Here is an 18,972-nt window from a genome sequence, read left to right as displayed (position 1 = left end):
CCGCTGCAGGAAACACCACAGCCACCACTGCAGGAAACACCACGGCCACCGCTGCAGGGAACGCCACAGCCACCGCTGCAGGCAGCACCACAGCCACCGCTGCAGGGAACGCCACAGCCACCGCTGCAGGCAGCACCACAGCCATCACTGCAGGGAACACCACAGCTATTGCATCTACAGCCCCAGTGAGCCCAGCCAAGGAGGTGGGAAGTCTCCCAGCCCCAGGAACCACGGCACCAGTGAGACAAACAGCCACCACCAGCCCTGCCACCACCCTGGCTCATCCCTTTGGGACACAGAGAGGACCATCCACAGCACCAAGCACATCTGCCCGCACCACCACTGGGCACAGAAATCCTGCCCCTGAGCCCCAACCCCCCCATGAGCTTATCAGTAAGTAGATTTTCTTTTTCCCAAAGCCAAGAGTAGGAAAGGGGTTTTCAGCCAGTCAAGCCCTGGGATGGATGAGGCCTGGTCCAGGGTATCTCATATGCGTAGCACATTGGGCTGCCAGATTCATGGGAAAAGGCAAAATTGGACATTTGAGAGCATCCCAAAAGTGGGTTAAAAATTGGGTTACAATCCATCAGAGCACAGGCACAGCATCCTGGCAGCAAGCAGGTAGGTTTGTCCTGACTGCAGGATGGATAAAAAGACATTAATGATTTTACACCTTTTCCGTTGATCTCCTGCCCATGCCAGAGCCAGCGGCCTCACTCTACCCCTTTGGCATGGAAGGAGGGGACCAAGAGTATGTCTGGAGGATGGTGGACTTCAACTCACCCCTGTTCAAGCCAGAGATTGGATTTCCCTTTGGGAAGTCGCTGCGAGATACTCTCTACGTGAGTGCCCCCCTTGGTGAGCACATAATGGATGTGCCACCTTTTTGGTAAAAAAACCCCCAATGAAATGGAGCAGAAACCAAATTTCATCTGAATATCTTTTTTTTTACATTCAAAATGGTTGGTTTCTGCTCACCCATGGAGGCTAAAACATATCCCAGTCAGCAAATAACAAGTTCTTTTGCTTAGTTTACAGATAACGGACAGATCATTTTTCCACCCACGGACAACTACGTCCCATCCAACCCCAACCCCCCTCCCCGGGGCTTCACTGGCCAGGAAAGCTTGCCAATGGTGGCTGTCTTTTGGGATGATGCAGACTTTTCCAAGGGTGTTGGCACCACCTGGTACCAGGTGAGGGCCACCAGAGGTGTTCTGGGAGAATCCAGTTCCTGGCTCACTCATTTAACTCTCTCTCTTGCCATCTGGCAGGAGTACTCTACACTCAGCTCTACACAAGACCCCGTTGTGCAGGATGTGGAAGCAAAGATTGAGAAATACCTGAAAATCTCCTATGTAGCAAAATGGACCTTGAAGGTGACGTGGGAAAAGGCTCCAGCATACCCATCCCGGAGGGATGACACTCAGGTGAGCAGCGGGGGACCCAGGTGACAGAGAGGACTGTTGGTGGCTGTTTCAAGTCTCACCGCCTCATTCTGGGCTGCAGGGAGAGCAGGGGAGGTTTTGGGGGTGCTAAGGGGGTGCCTTGGGTTTCTCCAGACGAGCACCTACCAGGCAGTTCTCACCACCGACGGGAACCGCTCCTTCGCCCTGCTGCTCTACCAGGATGGTGGGATGCGCTGGGACTACACCAAGCTGGCTGCAGCCAATGTGCTGATCGGCTTCTCCAGGTGCTGCACACGTGTCACTGGGTTTTGGGACAGCAGGGATTTGTTCCAGCACTGTGTTGGGACTGTCCGAGGCATTACCCCCAGGAGAGCCCAGCTGCCACTCACAGAGCAGCCCCACCCCATTTAAACACTTTCTCTTGCAAACTGCAGCAGTTCCCACCCCAGCTGCTCTATGGGGAGAGGAGGAGGGCTGTGTTGGAAGGATGACCCCAAACCTCATCTCTCCACACAGCGGCAATGGCTATGCCCAAAACAATGAGCTGACCCGGAAGCCACCAGCTGCCAAGTACCGACCAGACCAGCACAGCAGCACCGACTCCGGTACGGCACTGGGGGGTCCTCGGGCGGGTGGGGAAGCGGGAGCTGTGTGCTCTGTGCTGGGAGCGTGACCCCAGCACCCATCCCTGGGAGGTGACGGGCCAGCAAAGCCACTGGACAAGAGCTGGCCACCAAGAGCAGGCTGGGGGTGTCCCCTGTCCTGCTGTGGCTTGCCACAGCCCCGCTGGCTCTAGAGGGAGCCTGGAGACCTCGTGTGAGGTCAGTGGCCAGGGACAGCTGTCCCACGGGATCCCTCAGCACAAGGTGAGACCCCAGCTGAGCGGTGCCGATCTCTGGTTGCTGCCCCAGATGTGCGCGGGCTGTGGATTTACAGACTGGACAGTCGCTCCCGGGTGAATTACAGGCTGCAGTGCCTGGCGTGGCTGGACACAGAGCCAGCGCCGGCCACCTGGAACAGACAGCTGCCACCCTGCCCCTGCTCCCGGCCCCAGGCAGAGCTGGATCCCCGCTACCACTGGAGCAGAGGTACCAAGGACAGCCCCCCAGGACCAGCTGCAGAGTGGGAGGATGGTCCCTTCCTGCTCTGAGGACAGCTGTGATGCCCCCCACTATTTCAGGCCCAGCAGACACCTCCGTGAGGATGCTGCGCACTGCATCCCCCAGCCCAGCTGGAGCTGGGGTGCGATGTCTGTACCAAGGTGGGAGCTTGCTTGAAGGCTGGCAGGAGAGATCATGGAGCCTTCCCTTCCACACTGCCACTGGTAAGTGGGAGCTGGCATTCCCTCACCCTGAAATATCCCAAGCATCAAGTACAGGCAGAGCAAGGGCTCTGACACACCCCAGCACCTTCCTCCACAGACAAGGAGCTGGAAGCATTTGACTGGTGCTGCCGGCGTGTGGGGAAGCCCCTGTTCTGTGCCAGGTTTGCTGAGAAGAGACCGAGGGTTGGCTGTGAGGGATACGTGCCACCCACACCCGGTGAGTCCCCAGGCTCTGCCTCTGCTGTGCCAGGGCACTGAGCTGTGCATGGACCCCATGCATTACTCACACTTTGCAGTATGCCAGTGCGGGCTGCTGAGCCACCACAGCTCTGGGGCTGCTCTTCTCCCTGAAATGACACCAACATTTGCTCTTCTTCCTCCCCCCAAAACGGCTCCATCCCCTTTGGACCTCAGCTGGTGCCTTCGGGGACCCTCACATCACCACCCTGGATGGACTCACCTACACCTTCAATGGGCTCGGGGACTTTGTCCTGCTACTGGCCAGTGATGCCCAGACCAGCTTCATTTTGCAAGGGCGCACAGCACAGACTGGCATGGCCCAGGCCACCAACTTTGTGGCCTTTGCTGCCCAGTACATCTCCAACACCACCACAACAGTGAGTAGGAGTGCCCTGGGTATGAGTCTGAGCCTCTAATGGGAGGTACCCCTCTGGCAAGCTGGGCATCACCTCTGCATCACCTACAAGTGGGTGGGACCTGAGGGGCATGCCCTCTCCTTTTCCTGCCACCTCCCGCTACTCCAACAAAGTACTAATAGTGGTTGGATGGACTAATATTCACCAGGCACAGGTCTAACAACTCCTTCTAATGGGCCAGCAAGGGCTGGAGACTCTGAACGAACATGGTCTGCTTCACCTTGTTCATTGCACACTCTTTGTCCTGACACTTTAGTACAAGCGACTGCTCTTCCTGACTTTGCAGAATTGCTCCCCACACCCGTTTAGTTTCATTAAGCAGAATGTCCTGGTGTCACCAGGAACAGCCATTGAATAGCATGAGGAGGGGGCTCAGAGCTGGCAGCCCACCAGCACAGCTCTCCATGCTGTCGAGGTCAGCTGAGCAGTGGTGGTGGCGTGGGTGTGCCCCTTGCCAGTGGTGATGGGCACCTGGCTGTCCTCTTCTGTGCAAACATCAAAGCTGCTGTGTCGTGTGTCTGCTGGGGTGAAGAACACACCAACGCAGGCCCCAGGGCTGAGCCTCTCTTCATGGGCTGGAGGAGGATGGGATTTAATTGTTCCCAGCATGGGGGGACAGCAGGAAGGGAAAGCAGAGGGCCTGACTGGGACATCCACCATGATTTTCAGGTTGAGTGGACCTTGGGGAGCCAGGATGACATCCAAGTCCTCCTGAACAACGAAACTGTCCAGTTTTCCTATTCCCAAGGTGAGCAAGATCTGCTGTTAAATGCTAAATGTATGTGGGGAGGACCAGAGATGTCCCCATCCCCTGGGACCAGCCCTGCCCCGTGCGAGGGCAGCCATCCTGAGATCCATCAAACGTCTCTCACCTGCACCTGTCCCTGATTTGCGTGGGGTGGATGGGGAGCACTTCCCTCCATGAATCCATGGTCATCGTTTCAGATCCCAGCCTTGTCTGGACTCTCCCTCTGTGCTCTCCTTCTCTTGCAGACCTGGGTGATGAGGTCTACTACAGCCCTGGTGTCCTGCTAATCAACGCCTCCTCTGTCACGGCTGTCTTCAATGGGGCCATCTCTGTCTCCATCTCGGCTGCCTCTGGGATCCTCAGCGTGGTCTGCAGCCTGCCCGACTGGTACCGAAACAGCACCAGGGGCCTCCTGGGTGAGGGCTTCTGGCACCGCCGCAGAGCCGGGGTGTAAATTCTCTTCCCACTCTAAAGTAGGCTAGAAAACTGGGGAATTGTGCTTGTGAGGGCAGGGACACCTGGGTGTAAACTAAACACTGGCCAGCACCAGAGAGGAGGTCAACCCTGGCAGGGGGGATTCCAGTCCTCTGGTGCTGCTCCACCAGGTGTGTGGGACCATGACCCCACAGATGACTTCCAGATGCCAAATGGTACCAGCATCCCAGTGAACAGCAGTGAGGAGAAGATCTACAGCTATGGGATGACCTGTAAGTCCGGGCTTAGGATCTCCCTTGATGATCCCCTCCTTCTTGCACCTTCTGGCCATGCTTTGGCTTGAGATACCTAAACACTTGCCTGAGCAAACGCAGTGCCAAGGGAAGGTGTTTGGTGTCCCCACTGCTCTGTGAAAAGGAACCCTAAAATACAACAAACCTTAAAATGGCCTGTATACATGGTGTGCTCTCTTGCAGGGGCTGTTGGGGAGCACAGCCTGTTCGCTCAGCCTCTGGACTCAGCAGCACTGAACTTCACACCCTTCTTCTTGTCTCGGCTGCGGCAGGAGAATGAAAGCCAGTACCAGCTGGCAGCCTCGCAGTGTCACGGCAGCAAGGAGTGCATCTACGATTCGCTGAGCACAGGGAACTTGACCCTGGGCCTGGCCACCCAGAGCCTTGCAGCCGACTTCCAGCAGAGGAAGACAGCACTCAGTAAGTGGAACACATCCTCACCTCCGAGAGGGCATGGCTTGGATGTAACTGGGCAGTGCCCTGCTCCTTTCCTGGGCTCTCTTGCTTCATATGAGACAGGAGAGAAGTCACCAAGATCTTGGATTTGCACTGCCCAGCTGGCTTGTCTCCGGTCCTGGGAAATGCTACCAGGAGGACAGTTGCCACCAAGATTTTGGAACTGCATTTCCTGGAACTGCATTTCTGGCTTGTCTCCAAACCTGGGAGATGCCACCATGCTGTGCAACATAAGGGCCTTGTTGGTGGGAAGCCATGACAAGTTCTGCCTGGGGTCCCGTCCTCACTGGGGGGGACTCAGAGCCAAGGGGTGATACGGCCACTTGTGTGCTGGGCTGCTCTTTCCTCAGATGCCTTCCCTCCCGTCATCACCGGTGACCCATCAATCACAGCCTTCAGGACAGAGAGGGTCAGAAGGCAGTACCAGGCCTTGGGGGCAGGTGCACGCTTCATTCCCCATCTCTCACCAGAGCTCAACATATCGGGTAAGGAAGGAGAGATGGAGCAGCTGGGATGGGAAGGAATGGGAAGGAATTCTTCTGCCACCTCTAACTGGCATCTCTCCTCCTGGCAGAGAATGGCACCCTGATATGGGAACCCCACGGGATAGCCCCATTCACCATCAACCTGGAGGCTGTTGGGTCCAACAACATCTCTGCACTCCTCCAGCTCCGCTTCACCCTTTGCAGATGCAGCAGGAGCCAGGAGTGTGACTACAGCAACACTGTCACTGTCAGGGAGTCTTCCCTGCAGGTAGTGTGCCTGTCCCCACGCCAGCTGTGCTGGCTGTCTTCTCTGTCCACTCACCCTCCTCACATTCCCTAAGCCAGTGTCACCATCCCCTTCCCAGCTGGCAGCCTGCAGATGTGAGAGTGGCTACTCGGGTCCCTCCTGCCAGGACCCTCCAGACCCCTGCGCCCAGGGATGCTTCCCCGGTGTGGGATGTGACCCTTTCAGTGGCTGTGGCCCCTGCCCAGCTGGCCTGACAGGGGATGGACAGCACTGCTCAGGTGACAAGGGCTCACACCACAGCCACTGGGACCCCAGCCGAGGCGTTTGTCCCGGTGCCATAGTGCATTGCCTCGGCAGATATCGATGAGTGTGCGCAGGGGACGGAGTGCCCAGGGAACAGCACCTGCACCAACACCGTGGGCAGCTACATCTGCTCCTGCCTGGCCAGTGAGCAGGGTGAGTATGGGGTCCCTGGCAGGCATGGTCCTTGTCCTCATCACCACCAGGCTCTGTGGAGAGAGTTCCTGACGGACCCAGGCTGGCCAGAGAGGAGAGGGAGAGCTGGCTGAGCTCTGTGCCCAAACCCTTACTGTCATTAACAGAAGGGACCAGAGTCCAGCTACCACTCATGTTCCCAGGCCACAGATCTCACTAATCCACTGGGAAGGGAGATTTTTCCCATGCAATTTTTCTCCTTGAGAAAAATTCTCATCCCAGCAAAGTTCAAATGCACATGCGGAAGTTGGGGGCTAAATCAAGCTCTGTTTTAAGATTGCTGTGGTGGGGTTGGGTTGATGGCTTTTGCTCTTGTTCTAATGCATCAGTCTGGGATTTAAGAAGAGCAAATGGCTCCAGCTGGGAGGAGGGAGAGTGGGGCTTTTCCTTGAATTTGTACTAAAACTCCTAACACAAAGAAAGAAAAACAAAACAAAACTTGGAAAAAAGGCCTTACGGATCAGCTGTGGATGGCTCAGTGAGCTGGGGCTCTGCCCTGCAGCCAGGTTCATACCTTACCATGCTCTCCGTCCCACAGGTGAGAGGCCAGGCTGTGGCTCAGCCTGTGGCTACCACTCCTGCCCTGAGGGCTACTGCAGCAACGGGGGACACTGCCACCTTCACCCCATCACCTGTGCCCCTACCTGCGCCTGCCCTCCGGCTTTCACCGACCAGCGCTGCCTGGTGGCAGGGGGGGATTTTCGGCCACTGCCCAGCTCAGGTGGGTACCTGTGCCCTGCACGGGGTGAAACCCAACCCCACTCACCCTGGTCCTGGGATGCCAGAGCCACCTCTGTGGCTTTCCCCCAGCAGATCTCCCTCGGAGAAGCATCCAGATGAGGATCAAGACGCTGCAAAACACCACTGCTGAGGAAGTCAACAGCACTGTATGTTACTGGAGGGGATGGGCTCAGAGCAGGGGACACACTGGCATACTGGGAAATGTGGCAGCTTGGGGTGCCCATGCCTCTGTATGCCCTCCCACGGGATCTCTGGGCATAAGGGGAGGAAGCACCAAGTGCACGATTATGACTGCAGCTGTGGCCATGTGCCACGTCCCCAGCAAATGAACCAAAGGCCAGAGCAACCCTTGGGGCTTGGCCACCATGCCCACAACACTCATCAACCTTTCCCCATCCTGGTGTCATTCTGCCCTCCCCTAATGCCTTCTTCCTCCCCCCGCTGCAGGTCTCAGCCATCCTGGACTCCCTGGAGGTAAAGGCTTTCCAGAGCAACACCAACATTACCCAGACGTGAGTTAGATGTGAAGCAGCCCGTGACCACTCCAAGGATCTGGTGGAGCAGGGCTGAGCATGGGCCCGGGGAGTTTGGTGCACAAAGGGCATTTTCCCCCAGCTCAGAATCTGTTTTTCCAGCCCTCATGCTAGTAAACCCTTGGAGACACCAGCCAGTTGGCACCTTCCATTCCTGCCTCATCCCTTCTTTACCATCACGCAAATGGGGATACTGAGGCACGGTGAGGCTCAGTCACTCTGTGAGGCAGCAGCAGCTCTGCCAGCAGCCCTCTCTTTTCTCTGCAGGACAGACAGCGATGGCTTCACCTTTGTGGTGGTGGCCGAGTTTGCCTATGACAGCCGCGGCACCGTCATCCGCTTCCTGAACGAGGAGCTGCCCGCGGCCATCACCAGCGCCTTCAACGCGCGGCGGGGGCGACGGGAGGCAGGCACGGGGCTCCTCTTCCAGCGCCTGCACCAGGACAACATCACTGACCTGGTGAAGCGTGAGTTGCTCCTGGCACTGAGCTGGGGAGTGCAAGAGGATTACCCCACTGTCCCCATTGTCCCCATAACCCTGGCGATTGGTTCACACTCATGGGGGAGGCACGTGGGCAGCCCCCCAACCCCAGGCATGGATCCAGCTTGGGGAGACTTGGGGAAGCATCAAGAGGTGTCGCTGCAAGGCTGAACCCATGTGCTTTCCCTCACCAGTGACAGTGGACGAGCTGAGGGACTATTTCCCCTGCTCTCTGTATGGCTACAAAGGCTATCGGCTCCACTACATGGGGACCATCGGCTTTGTCTGCATCTCCCTGTGCAAGATGGGCTATTGCCAGCATGGTGGCCAGTGCCAGCACCTGCCCGAGGGGCCCACGTGCAGGTAGCAGCAGCCCTGGGGGGGACGAGGCCACCCTGCACAGCTGCTTCTCCCCATGGCATCACTGCTCCTCCCTCCCCATCCACAGCTGCCTGCCCTTCTCCATCTACTCCCCGGCTGGCACCCAGTGCGAGTGGCTGGCCATCAGCCTGGCTGCCTTTCTCGGCATCCTGCTGGGAGCCCTGGCTCTGCTCTGCCTCCTGTTTGCCATCGCCTGCCTGGCCCTGCACCTCTGCCGCCAGCACCGCCGCCAGCACCAGGGGTGAGCCGTGGGCTGGACCTGCACAGGGGAGGGTGCTGGGCGTGTGGCAGGTTGGGTGTCAGAGAGAAAAACTGATCGAAAATCCACATTTGAAAGATCCACCACTGGTAGAACTCTGGTTTGGGGAGGGGGGCCCTGCCCTGGGGGAAGGGTTGGGTGACCTTTTAACATCTTACAGCCCCTTTCCCAGGCATCTGCTGCTCGGGGGGGATGGGGGAGGGGGGGTGCGATAGCATCAGTGGGTTGAACATTAGCTCATTAGCTTTCCTTTTTTCCCCCATGTTAGGGAATGTTTGCATTTCTTCCTCATCCCACCCAGTACTCGGTTACAGACTGGCTTTCTATTTAATTTTAATTTGAATGCCACCCAAATTATTTCCACTGCAATTCACATGGGTCTGGAAAGAGCTGGCCTGGAGTGAGGAAGAAGTCGTTTCACGATTGGACCTTGCTCTTCTGCAGAGCAGGGAGTTAGCAGAAGAATGGCAAAGTGCAAGGCTGGGGTGGAAACACCAGCATCTCCTTCCCCGCTCCCCAGCCCTTGGTCCTGCAGTGGCAATCCACACTCAGGGGAAGCTTAGACCCCCAAGCCCATGGCTCTGGTCAGAGCTGTGTCCTGCCCATGCTCCCAGCTCCCTGCCAGCCCTGGAGCCAGGGATCTCCGGGAAGATCCTCTGTTCATTTGCACTTGTGGCAAGGAAAGAAATTGTGTGTGCACAACAACTGGGGCTTTTCCTCCTCTTACAGCCCCATCTTACCCCTGCAGTCAGTCACTGCTCCCCTTTGCCATCTGACTCAGACACCAGGATCAGGCAGGCGTTTTCCCAGCCTCTGCTAACCTGTTGTTCCTTTTCTGTCCCCTCTCTCAGGGCCAAGGAGACCTTGTGGAGGACACGACCCTTTTCCTGTGAGTACATGCCTGTAAAACTCCCCCTACCATGGCTCTGCTTCACCCCAGTCCTCAAGCTCTGCTCATCTTCCCTGCTCCAGCTTTAACGATGGCAGGAGAGCAAGCAGAGCCCACCCTCTCCCACTCCCTGGAACGGCATTGGAAACTGCAGCTCCAGGCCATTGACCCCTCAGTCCAGGTCTGCCCTGGGGTTACTGTCTCCATGGGGTGTTGGGGTGGGGAACTTCGGGCTGGGGATGGAATACTGGCCCTGTGCCTCACAGGTGCTCAGGAGCTGTGCCTCATCCTGAAGCATCACGGATGCTTTGGCCAGCACTGGGATCTGTGCCACTGTCTGAACTCGTCGCTAGGCACAGAGCCAGTGCCACACTGACAGCATGGCCTGTCCCTCCTTTACAGATAAGAATCCAGAGACCCCACGTTATGCCTCCCAGCCAGCCCCCCCAGCAGCCCTAACCTGCCACTGGTCCTGTTCTGGCACCTCCAGGCTCACAGAGAAGCCAGATGCTGCTGCCTGCTCCACTGCTTGCTGTCAAGGTCTGCAGCAGCAGCAACACATGGAAGCAGGGGACAGGCAGCTGCCTTTTGGGCTGTGGGAGGATTCACTCTGGAGGAAGTGCTTTTTTGAATGAAAAATGTGGGTTTATGTGGGGTGACCAAAGCAGAATTTCACTTTCCCCTGACTACCTGCAGAGACAACAGGGACCATCCTTAAATGTTTCTGCACCAGGGTATGCACTAGTGTGATATAACCAGACCCTGCAGAGCCCCTGAGAGCAGGGTCAGGTGGGGCAATGCAGTGATTGTAACCCCTTAGGAACCAAATAGAATAAACCAAAAATGTTGGCTTGCTGTTCAATTATCTGCACCTCATGGGTCCCTGCTCCAACCCTGCTTCACTGTCGTCGAGCCTTCAAGTCCCTGCTTTCTGCTGGTCCCATGCACAGAACCAAAGTGAAAATGGATGTAGATTTTTTGGTTGCTTCATCCCCTCATTTTCGCTACAAAGCTACAAGTCTCTTCACACTGCTTTCATGGATACTGCTTACAGTGGCTCAGATCATGCAGGTCGGGCTCTGGTCTCCACAAACATCCCACAGCCCTTCAACCCTGTGATTAGGAGATGTTGATCCAAGGAGGGTGTATCAGACCCCATCAGACCTCCAACTCCCACCCCATTCACTGCCCTAGACCCTGGCTTATCTGCATCTCCAGCACTAAATCCAAGGACAGAAGTATCCTGTAATCCTGCTGCTCCAAGCCTGCCCCGTCACTGCTTCCCACCCCACTTTGGGAGAGGACATGGCTGCTGAAGGATCAGTGATGCTCAAATGCTTCCAAGGTCTTATTGAACAAACAGGATTTGACAATGATTTTTTTTTTTTAAGAAAGGAAGATGCTTTCTTACACACAAAAAATTATTTTTCTCCCAACATTTCTGATCATGGGGTTGCATTTTGCCCTCACACACCCAGCAGACGTACTGATCTGATTCTGGCTTGATCTGGAGGATTGTCCCTTCTCCTGAGCACAGGGGCTGGGGGAACACTTCAGGGAGGGATGGCTGGGAAACAGAAGTGGGGGACAAGACAGGACAGGCTCACAGGACGAGCCTGGTGCACCCTGGCATTTAAGGGCTTGGCCACAGTCAACCCACACGTGGTGTTTAAACCCTTTCCCTGGGTGCCAGGGGTCCAGCCTCACCCTGCAGCGTGGGAGCACAGTGGGATGTAGGAAGGACAAGGGTGGTGTGTGTAGTGGGGGGTACTTGCCCACCTCCCCAGCAGTTCTGCCCCTCAGCTGCAGCTGGGAAAGGGCGACTAAAGCAACTGAATCCTTGGGACAAGTCTGGGTTAGAAACGTGAACTTGTGCCAGGGCAGGCAACTGCAGGCACTGGCCAAGTGAGCTGCCCTGCGTAGTGGGCAGGGGTGATGGGTTCTGGGTGGGACATGAGAGAAGAGCAGATCAAAGGACTTAGAGGATCAGCCATGGCCCAGAACGTGCTGTGGGTGTGCAACCTCCCAGTTACTTGTCCTCTCCGTCTGCAAAGAAGAAATGAGATTTGCTCAGCCACCTTCTCCCTGTGGGGCAAGCTGGGAGCTCCCAGGGCATTTTCTTGCAGGGGCACATGGACAGAGGGAAAGGAGACCCCACAATCCTGCTCACCTATCTGCTCATCCGAGTCATTCTCTGCCTCCTCCAAGGAATCTGTTGAGGGTTGCAAGAAAGCTCCACATCAGCTTACACCGTAACCACATTTGCTGTGCTCCTCCTCCCCTCCCAGTGCCATCACCTCCAGACTATGCTGGTGGTTATCTGCTGAAGGAGATGCCCCTACAACCCTGCACAGCCCAGGGCATGGCACAACCTGCACATGGGCAACCCAAAACCCTTCCCCCATCTGCCCAGGGCTCTTGCTGCCTTAACCACAGGGAGGCTGGGACATTCCCAGTCCCCTCCCAACCCTGGGCACCAAGACAGCATCACCCCAGTGCACGTGAGCTGCAAACCCACCCATGCTGGGGGACTGGTATCCGTCACAGCCAATCTTCGGCCTCTTCTCACTGTAGTGGGCGCAGAGCTGGGCACTGCCCGCCCGGTTACAGCACCAGTCGTACAGCTTCAGCTCCTGGTCTGGAGGCAAAAAGGAGAGTGAGGGGCTGAAGGGAAGAGGAGGGGGAGATGGGCTGGTTACAGGTGAGGTTTTCCTTGGCTTTTGGCAGCTCCACACGCCCTCCAAGTAAAACAGCATGTCAGGAAACAGGTTGGCATAGAGATTAAAATTATTTACAGGCTACAACAATGCCAGCCTCAGCCAAGAGATGCCAAGGCTGGCTGTGCTTACCACGGTAGGGTGACGCCTGCCTGAAGAACCTCCAGTACCTCTCCTGCCGCCCCTCGATGAGCTGGTTCTGGCTGTCGTACAGGCAGCGGACGCCGGCGCCGTGCTGGTTGGGGGAGGCCGAGTGCAGCATGGAGACACGGGCACCCCACCTGCCTGCAATGGGGCAGCAGTGAGCCTTTGGCTGCTCTGCCTGGCCAGCACACCTGCCTCGGGGCAAGAATCAGGCCAGAGCTGGCTCCTTGTTATCCACCACTCTCACCAAATCACCCACGGTGCTAGAGGGGTTTGGACGATCTGATGGAGACCATCCGAGTGGTCCCCCAGGATGAGACCCTGGTCCCCAGCATCCCTATGCAGGTCAGACCAACTCTGGCCAGTCTAATAAGACAGGAACAGGTCAGCCCTCAATCCTCCTTGCTTTTCCTGTCTCTGAAGGGTAGGCCAGTCCCCCTCTTCTTTTCCTTAGGGTCACCTGCCCACCCTGCCAAGTGGGACCCCAGCACTCTCGCAGGGAAGGTGGGGAGGGACAGCTTGGGGATGAGGAGAGTGAGGAAGCAGCATGTCCACTTGCCTCCACGGCTGCTCTTGAAGCGTGGGTCCTGCTGCCCTTGCTGCAGGGAGCAAGGGCAGGTGGGCAGGCCCTGGCTCCATATCCTGGGCTCCTGCTGCTGCCCCGTCCATGCCAGACACTTCAGCCGGTAGTTGTAGCCCACGCGGCTCTCCAGCTTGTAAATCCACAATCCACGGAGGTCTGAGCAGGGAGAGAAACCATGAGCTGTCATGTCTGACCCAGGGGACCACAGGGGCTGTTTTGTCTCAAGCTGAGAGTCACATGATGCTGATGCTGGAAGCTAAGCCCATGTTGCCTCTTAGTCATGGGACCCCATGCTCAACAGCCACTCAACAGCAGGGAAACGGGGGGAGAGGCTCCTGCCAAAGAAGAAAGCCTTTGGATAGAGCCGTTGGGACAAAAAGTGTCCATGGGCACAGCACGAATGTTTCAGCCTCAGGGCATAGCTGGTATCCAGGGGAAGCAAGTTTTATGTGCTTGGGAGGGAAAGCCTGGCATTGGTGAATTCAGTGAGAGCCTCGCCATAGTGGCAGGCTGGATTTCATTCCCTGGGATTATCCTCCTCCTTGCAAACCCACCCCGGCTCTGTGGCACTACCTGTGTTGTAGCCCCTGAACTGGTCAGGGCGATATTTGGCAGCTGGAGGTCTCTTAGTCAGGTCATCGTTGTGGTAAAAGCCATCCCCACTGAGTGAAGAGGAAAGAGGAAAAATCAGGGGTTGCTCTTCCCAGGTGGGATTATCCCAGCCTCAGTCCCAGCCCCAGCCTGCCCTTCAGCCATCCTGTTCCCGTGCCAGTGGGATTGCAGCACCCACATGGCAGCTCTGGGGACAAGAGGGCAAAGGCATGAGCTGCCCCAGCTGGCTTCCTCCTCTACATAGGGTGCAGTTCTTTTTGGGTGCTGCAAACACTCCTGCTGCATCAGGGGCTGAGCCCACAGACATCTGAAAACCCCCACGAGCTGCTTCCATGGTTTCCAGCATTTTGCTGGGTGATTTGGAGCAGAAACCCATGAGTGGTCATACACACACACACACACACACACACACGCCTGTGCCGCCTGCACTTCCCATCCTGGCCACCTTTTCCTTGCCCAGCTGCAGCAAGCAGCTGATGGGAAAACCCTGGAGACAGCGTGTACAGGGCAAGACATAATGCAAGGAGGCAGGAAGCAACTGCTCCGGCCAAGCACAGAAATCCCTTCCCTCGGCTGGTGCAAAGTTCAACAAACATCCCCTGTTTCCCACTCCTTCCACCCAAACCGCCAGGATGCTGGGGGCCCAGGACTCCAGAGGAATTTGTGGATCTTAAAACAAGCACAGCCCAGCAAGACAGCATGCTGCAGAGTGATCCAGTCCCTAGTAGGGCAAATTTGTTTGTGAGGCCCCTATATGCTAAGGCTGTATGGACATACAGACCCCCTCTGGGCTGTCCTCATCCTTGTAGGGCACTCCTTGGGACATGGGGGAAGGATTCAACCAGCCAGAGCTGTGGGTGGGATGCAACCCAGTGCTCAGAGGAGGCAGGGATGGGGTGCTGAGCTGCTGTACCTGGTGTAGCCGATGAGCACATTGGTGGAAGTGAGCCTGGTGTAATCCCACTGCATGCCTCCGTCCTGGTACAGCATCAGGATGTACGACCTGAAGCCATCGGTGGTCAGGACAGCCTGGTATGTGATTGTCTGGGGAGAAGTGTTGCAGACAGGTAAGAAAGTGAGTGAAGATGTGGGGTTTAAAATTGGAGTGTAGGTCAGTGCTCACTGGGAAACAGCAGAACTGAAGTCTGGAGGGAAACGAGGCAAACACAGCCAAGGCTGGTTCACATTTTGCATGGAAAATGTGATGGTTTTACTTTGAAGCTGTTCCATGAAAAGCTTCAAATTCACCCAATTTTATGCCTCTGAAAAACAGCGTTTCTGGTGTGCAATAAACTCCCACCACATTAAAGAGAAAGGTTTTATGGAATGGGAGAAGTTCTACTAAAGATATCCCTCAAAAAACCTAAAAACCACCAAAACATGGGCACAGCCCAGGTCTTTTTGGCAAAATTCTTCAAGACTGGCCTCTGTCATAAAACTGGTTCTTATTTTCAGGCACAGAGAAGGTCACTGACTGTGGTCTTGGGGATTTCTGACTACTCAACAGCGCCTGTGTTCCACCAGTCCCTTACCTTCCGGGTGTCAGTCCTTGCTGCATAGACAGGTGCCTTCTCCCAGGTGATTTTCAGGGTCCAGACTGCAGAGTAGGAGGACCTCAGGTACCGCCGGACCTTCGCTTCCACGTCACGGACGAACGGAGGCTTGGCCGTGTTGAGGGTGGAGAACTCCTGTGGGTTGGGAACAAACAAGTCTGCTTTAGCTCCCAGTAGTAGGCCTAGACTGGGGTCACACACAGACCCCTGTAACCAAGGTGCTGGACGGGATTTGGATGGCTCAAGAGGTGACACAGCACCAACAGCTCTTAGATTTGGCTCAGAAAAGGGAAAAACTGTTCACGAGCTCCATTAATTAAACATCTCAAGAGGCATCCACAGAATAGGGGATGAGTTTATAATCGAAAGGTGTTTCGTGCAATCATGCACCCACGTGGCTTCACTCACCTGGTAAAACGTGGTGCCAACACCTCTGGAGAAGTCAGCATTGTCCCAAAACACGGCGATCATGGGAACCTCTTCATGGCCATTGAAGCCGCTGGGAGGAGGGTTGGGGTACGTGAGGACGCTGTTGTCCGAGGCTGGGAAAATGATCTGTCCATTGTCTGTAAACTGAGCAGAGGGATCCCTCCGTCAGGTGAGATCAGGACCAGCAGCAGTCCCTGGCATGGGGCTGGCAGCCCTCCCATTTCCAAGTCCATTTTGAGCAACGCCCAAGGAAAGCCACCGCCTGCCACTGCTGAAACGGCCACAAAGTCACCTCCTGCTGCAAATAGACCACAGCGGCATCCCAGTAGCTTCAGCCCTGCAAGAGTCCCATCCCAGGCACCTGGTCCCTGGTGCCTCTCCCAGGTTTTTGGGTGATGGCTGCTTGCCCAATGAGTCAAGCCCAAGTAGACTCACATAGAGAGAGCTGCGCAGGGTCTTCCCAAATGGGAATCCAGTCTCAGGCTTGAAAAGCGGAGAATTAAAATCCACTCTCCTTTCCACGTACTCCTGATCATTTTCCCTTGCCCCATACCCATAGAGGGGCACAGCTGGAACTGGAAAAGAAAACAAAGAAACAAAGAAACAAACAGTAAAACCAAACCACGTTTACAGCAAAGCCTTTGGTCTGTGTCAAAAATTTTAAAGGGCTGAAATTATTTTGCTTCCACTGCGACACAGCCTGGGCAGCAGAAGGATGGGCGACACTGCCAGTAGCCTCCAGGGACACTCTGCATGTCACCTTCCTGCGCGGGAGCTTGTTCCCACCCCTTTCACTGCCTTACTCAAACACAGCTGCCCTAAACCTGCTACGATGGCCTTTGTGGTAAGTGTTCCCTGCTTCAACCAGCCCTGTTGGGACACTGCCATTAGGACGGGAAGAACATCATACAAGGATTGTGCCAGGGGACAGTACAGAATTAAACACCCACAGCTCTTTCTAGAGATTTTACAGCCTCCAGTTCCCTATTTATGTCTGTTAAAAAAAAAACACTTGGAGGGAATGGGTTTTCCAGCTGATGGGACTGTATTGAAGGCAGGCTCACCCTGCCAACAGTGCAAGCTCATGTGCAGGGGCTCCTCATGCTGTGTCTCCCCCAGAGTCCTGTCTTCAAATAGATCCCTTGTTTTCTGGGCACTGAATGTCCCTGAGGATGGTCCGTCAGGAAACTGGATGCGTTAGTCACACCCAGGCTGCTCTGCGAGCATCACATACCTGCGGGACTGGGCAGCAGGGCTGGGACAGCTGCTGGCCCTCCTGGTGGAGCTGGAACCACGGGGGATGATGCGCGGGAGGTGACAGTGGCTGCTCCTGGCCTGGGAAGCACCTCCCTGCCCCTGGGCACGGGGGCTGGTGGGGCTGGGCCGGCGAGGGTCGGGCTGCAGGGTGTGGCAGGGTGTGCAGTGGCTGGGAACCCGCCCTGGGATCCCCCCTGGCCTGGGAAGGCTCCAGAAAGGCTCGACCCAGACGTGGCAGGGGCTCTGTTTGCCAGGCTGGTGGTCAGCTCCCTGCCCAGGAATGGCTGCAGGGCAGCGGGTGATGAGCCACCAGCAGGTCCTGGCCCCAGGGTTTTTGCTCCGGGACTGCCAGCAGTGATGCCAGCGGGAGGAAGGCCAGGGAGCCCTGGACTCCCTCCAGGTGGGGAGTGAGTCTCCATATGTGCCCCGGATCCAGCAGCACTGGGAAGCAGACGGGTTACATCCCCTTGCACTGCCATCATTCCATGGAGCACAGCACTCGCTTCTCCAGGAACAGGGCTGTCAGCATCCCCAGAGGGGGCTCCGGGGCTTCCTGGCTGGGGGGGAGGCAGGACCAAGGCAGGGCCCCCTGGCACAGCAGCCCCCAGCTCTCCCTCTCCACCTGCAGGGGACCCCACTATTGACTCACGTGCCAAAAGCCCAGGGCTGGCAGACACCCCCTCTGCAGAATTTCCTCTCTGTGGGGCAGAAGGCAGCACGGGGGCAGCGTTGGGGGATATGGGAGCATGAGGGGAAGCTTCTCCCAAAGGTGCCGGCATGCCTGAGGCCACCTCATCTTCAAGAGACCACGACTGAGCACCTCCAGCTTCTTCTGACAGCCCACCTGGTGACACTGGCAGCAGGGGCCTGCTCCCACTCTGGGTGCCAGGGGCAGAGTTGGGGTCCCCATTAGGTGCCAGCCCTGAGCTCAGCCCATGTCCAGGGAGAAGCAGAGAAGCAGCCACTGAGGTGGTCATGCCATTGGAAACGCCATTGTTGTCTGGAGCCACTGGGACCAGGCTGGCACCAGGGGAAGGTTCCCCATTCACCAAGGCTCCTCCAGGCACCTCCACCACATCGACTTTGCTCAGTTTTCCATCAGAAAGTTCAGTACTGGCACCACTTTGGGTGCCAGGGGCAGATACAGATGCTTCCTGAGAGCCAGCAGCCTCCAAGCTTGTGTTCAAGTCACCACCAGCTCCAGCAGCTCCAGGAAGGCTTGTTTCACCAGCAGCCTCACCTGTCCTCCCAGGTAATGAAGACTCCTCTGCAGACGAGGAAGAGGATGCAGACTGCAATGCATCTCCTGTTTCTCCATCAAGGGTTTCTGAACCAGCTGGTCCCATTCCGGTAGGAGCTTGGGACTGCCCTGCAGACCCTCCACCACCAACCACTTCACTTGCCCCTTCTTCTGCAGCAGGAAGGACGCCAGTGCCAGCACCCAGGGAGGGCTGAGCACCTTCAGCAACACTGCCTGCTCCTTCGAGTGCACCCAGGCTGGATGGATCGGAAAGAGAGGGTGCTGCAACATCACCACTGGGAGAGGCTGAACCAGATGAGGAACCTGCATCAGGCAGTTGATCCTGCTGAGGGCTGACAGCTGAAGGATTTGTCTCCATATGGGGACTTCCACTCTCTGGGTTTCCTGCCTGTGCCACATCCCCTGCACTCTCAGTCCCCTGCACCAGACCAAGCTCTGGGCGAGTTTCACCATCTGGAGAGGCTGGGAACAGACTGTCAGGACCAGGGGCTGCAGATGAGATGGGTCCTGCCTCATCACCCCTTGACACAGAAGGTGCTGCCACCACATCCCTGGGAGAGGCGATAACGGACGGGGAGCACAAG

At 56.6% G+C, this 18,972-nt stretch overlaps 3 protein-coding genes across 5 annotated transcripts in view; 1 reads left to right on the top strand and 2 right to left on the bottom strand.

Moving 5' to 3' along the window:
* Positions 1-5: 5 nt before the first annotated feature.
* MUC4 (mucin 4, cell surface associated) lies at positions 6-10,703 on the top strand (the record flags this gene model as incomplete). The annotated part of the gene is made up of 27 exons (XM_017726843.1): positions 6-393; positions 703-842; positions 1,032-1,196; positions 1,275-1,430; positions 1,563-1,693; positions 1,926-2,014; positions 2,321-2,497; positions 2,590-2,733; positions 2,831-2,950; positions 3,148-3,350; positions 4,059-4,137; positions 4,383-4,553; positions 4,743-4,844; positions 5,049-5,285; positions 5,672-5,806; positions 5,896-6,074; positions 6,172-6,331; positions 6,411-6,509; positions 7,087-7,269; positions 7,362-7,435; positions 7,737-7,801; positions 8,090-8,289; positions 8,498-8,666; positions 8,752-8,925; positions 9,795-9,832; positions 9,916-10,013; positions 10,235-10,703. Coding segments are annotated over 27 exons (3,933 nt in total), but the record flags the coding sequence as incomplete, so codon positions are not given.
* A 475-nt stretch (positions 10,704-11,178) lies between these two features.
* Positions 11,179-18,935, bottom strand: LOC108444881 (mucin-4-like). Of its 3 annotated transcripts, none has more exons than XM_017727028.1 (11): positions 17,105-18,935; positions 16,306-16,445; positions 15,850-16,014; positions 15,421-15,576; positions 14,802-14,932; positions 13,850-13,938; positions 13,253-13,432; positions 12,682-12,834; positions 12,351-12,470; positions 12,003-12,044; positions 11,179-11,878 (listed from the first exon to the last, which is right to left on the bottom strand). In XM_017727028.1, the coding sequence occupies exons 1-11, from the start codon at positions 18,744-18,746 to the stop codon at positions 11,862-11,864; spliced, it is 2,835 nt and encodes a 944-aa protein (XP_017582517.1). In that variant the 5' UTR covers positions 18,747-18,935; the 3' UTR covers positions 11,179-11,861. The 3 variants fall into 3 exon arrangements, with proteins under 3 accessions (XP_017582517.1, XP_017582518.1, XP_017582519.1); XM_017727029.1 differs by having other exon boundaries at positions 17,777-18,935; XM_017727030.1 differs by having other exon boundaries at positions 18,368-18,935.
* The window catches only part of LOC108444851 (collagen alpha-1(I) chain-like), a 5,281-nt gene continuing 5,143 nt past the window's right edge, over positions 18,835-18,972 (bottom strand). Inside the window, exon 3 of the mRNA XM_017726842.1 lies at positions 18,835-18,841. Within this exon, the coding sequence (XP_017582331.1) occupies positions 18,835-18,841 (7 nt within the window). The remainder of the gene's footprint in view (positions 18,842-18,972) is intronic.

This window comes from Corvus brachyrhynchos, unplaced genomic scaffold (assembly GCF_000691975.1).
Source record: "Corvus brachyrhynchos isolate BGI_N302 unplaced genomic scaffold, ASM69197v1 scaffold162, whole genome shotgun sequence".
In the NCBI taxonomy this organism is placed as follows: domain Eukaryota; kingdom Metazoa; phylum Chordata; class Aves; order Passeriformes; family Corvidae; genus Corvus; species Corvus brachyrhynchos.
This window is presented reverse-complemented; position numbering and strand designations above follow the sequence as displayed.

Coding starts and splice junctions, on each gene's coding strand:
- LOC108444881 (XM_017727028.1), bottom strand. CDS start 18,746: ATGGAGACAAATCCTTCAGCTGTCAGCCCTCAGCAGGATCAACTGCCT. Junction 15,577..15,849: donor TTGGCACCACGTTTTACCAG/GTGAGTGAAGCC, acceptor CCCAACCCACAG/GAGTTCTCCACCCTCAACAC. Junction 12,471..12,681: donor GCAGGCGTCACCCTACCGTG/GTAAGCACAGCC, acceptor TTTTGCCTCCAG/ACCAGGAGCTGAAGCTGTAC.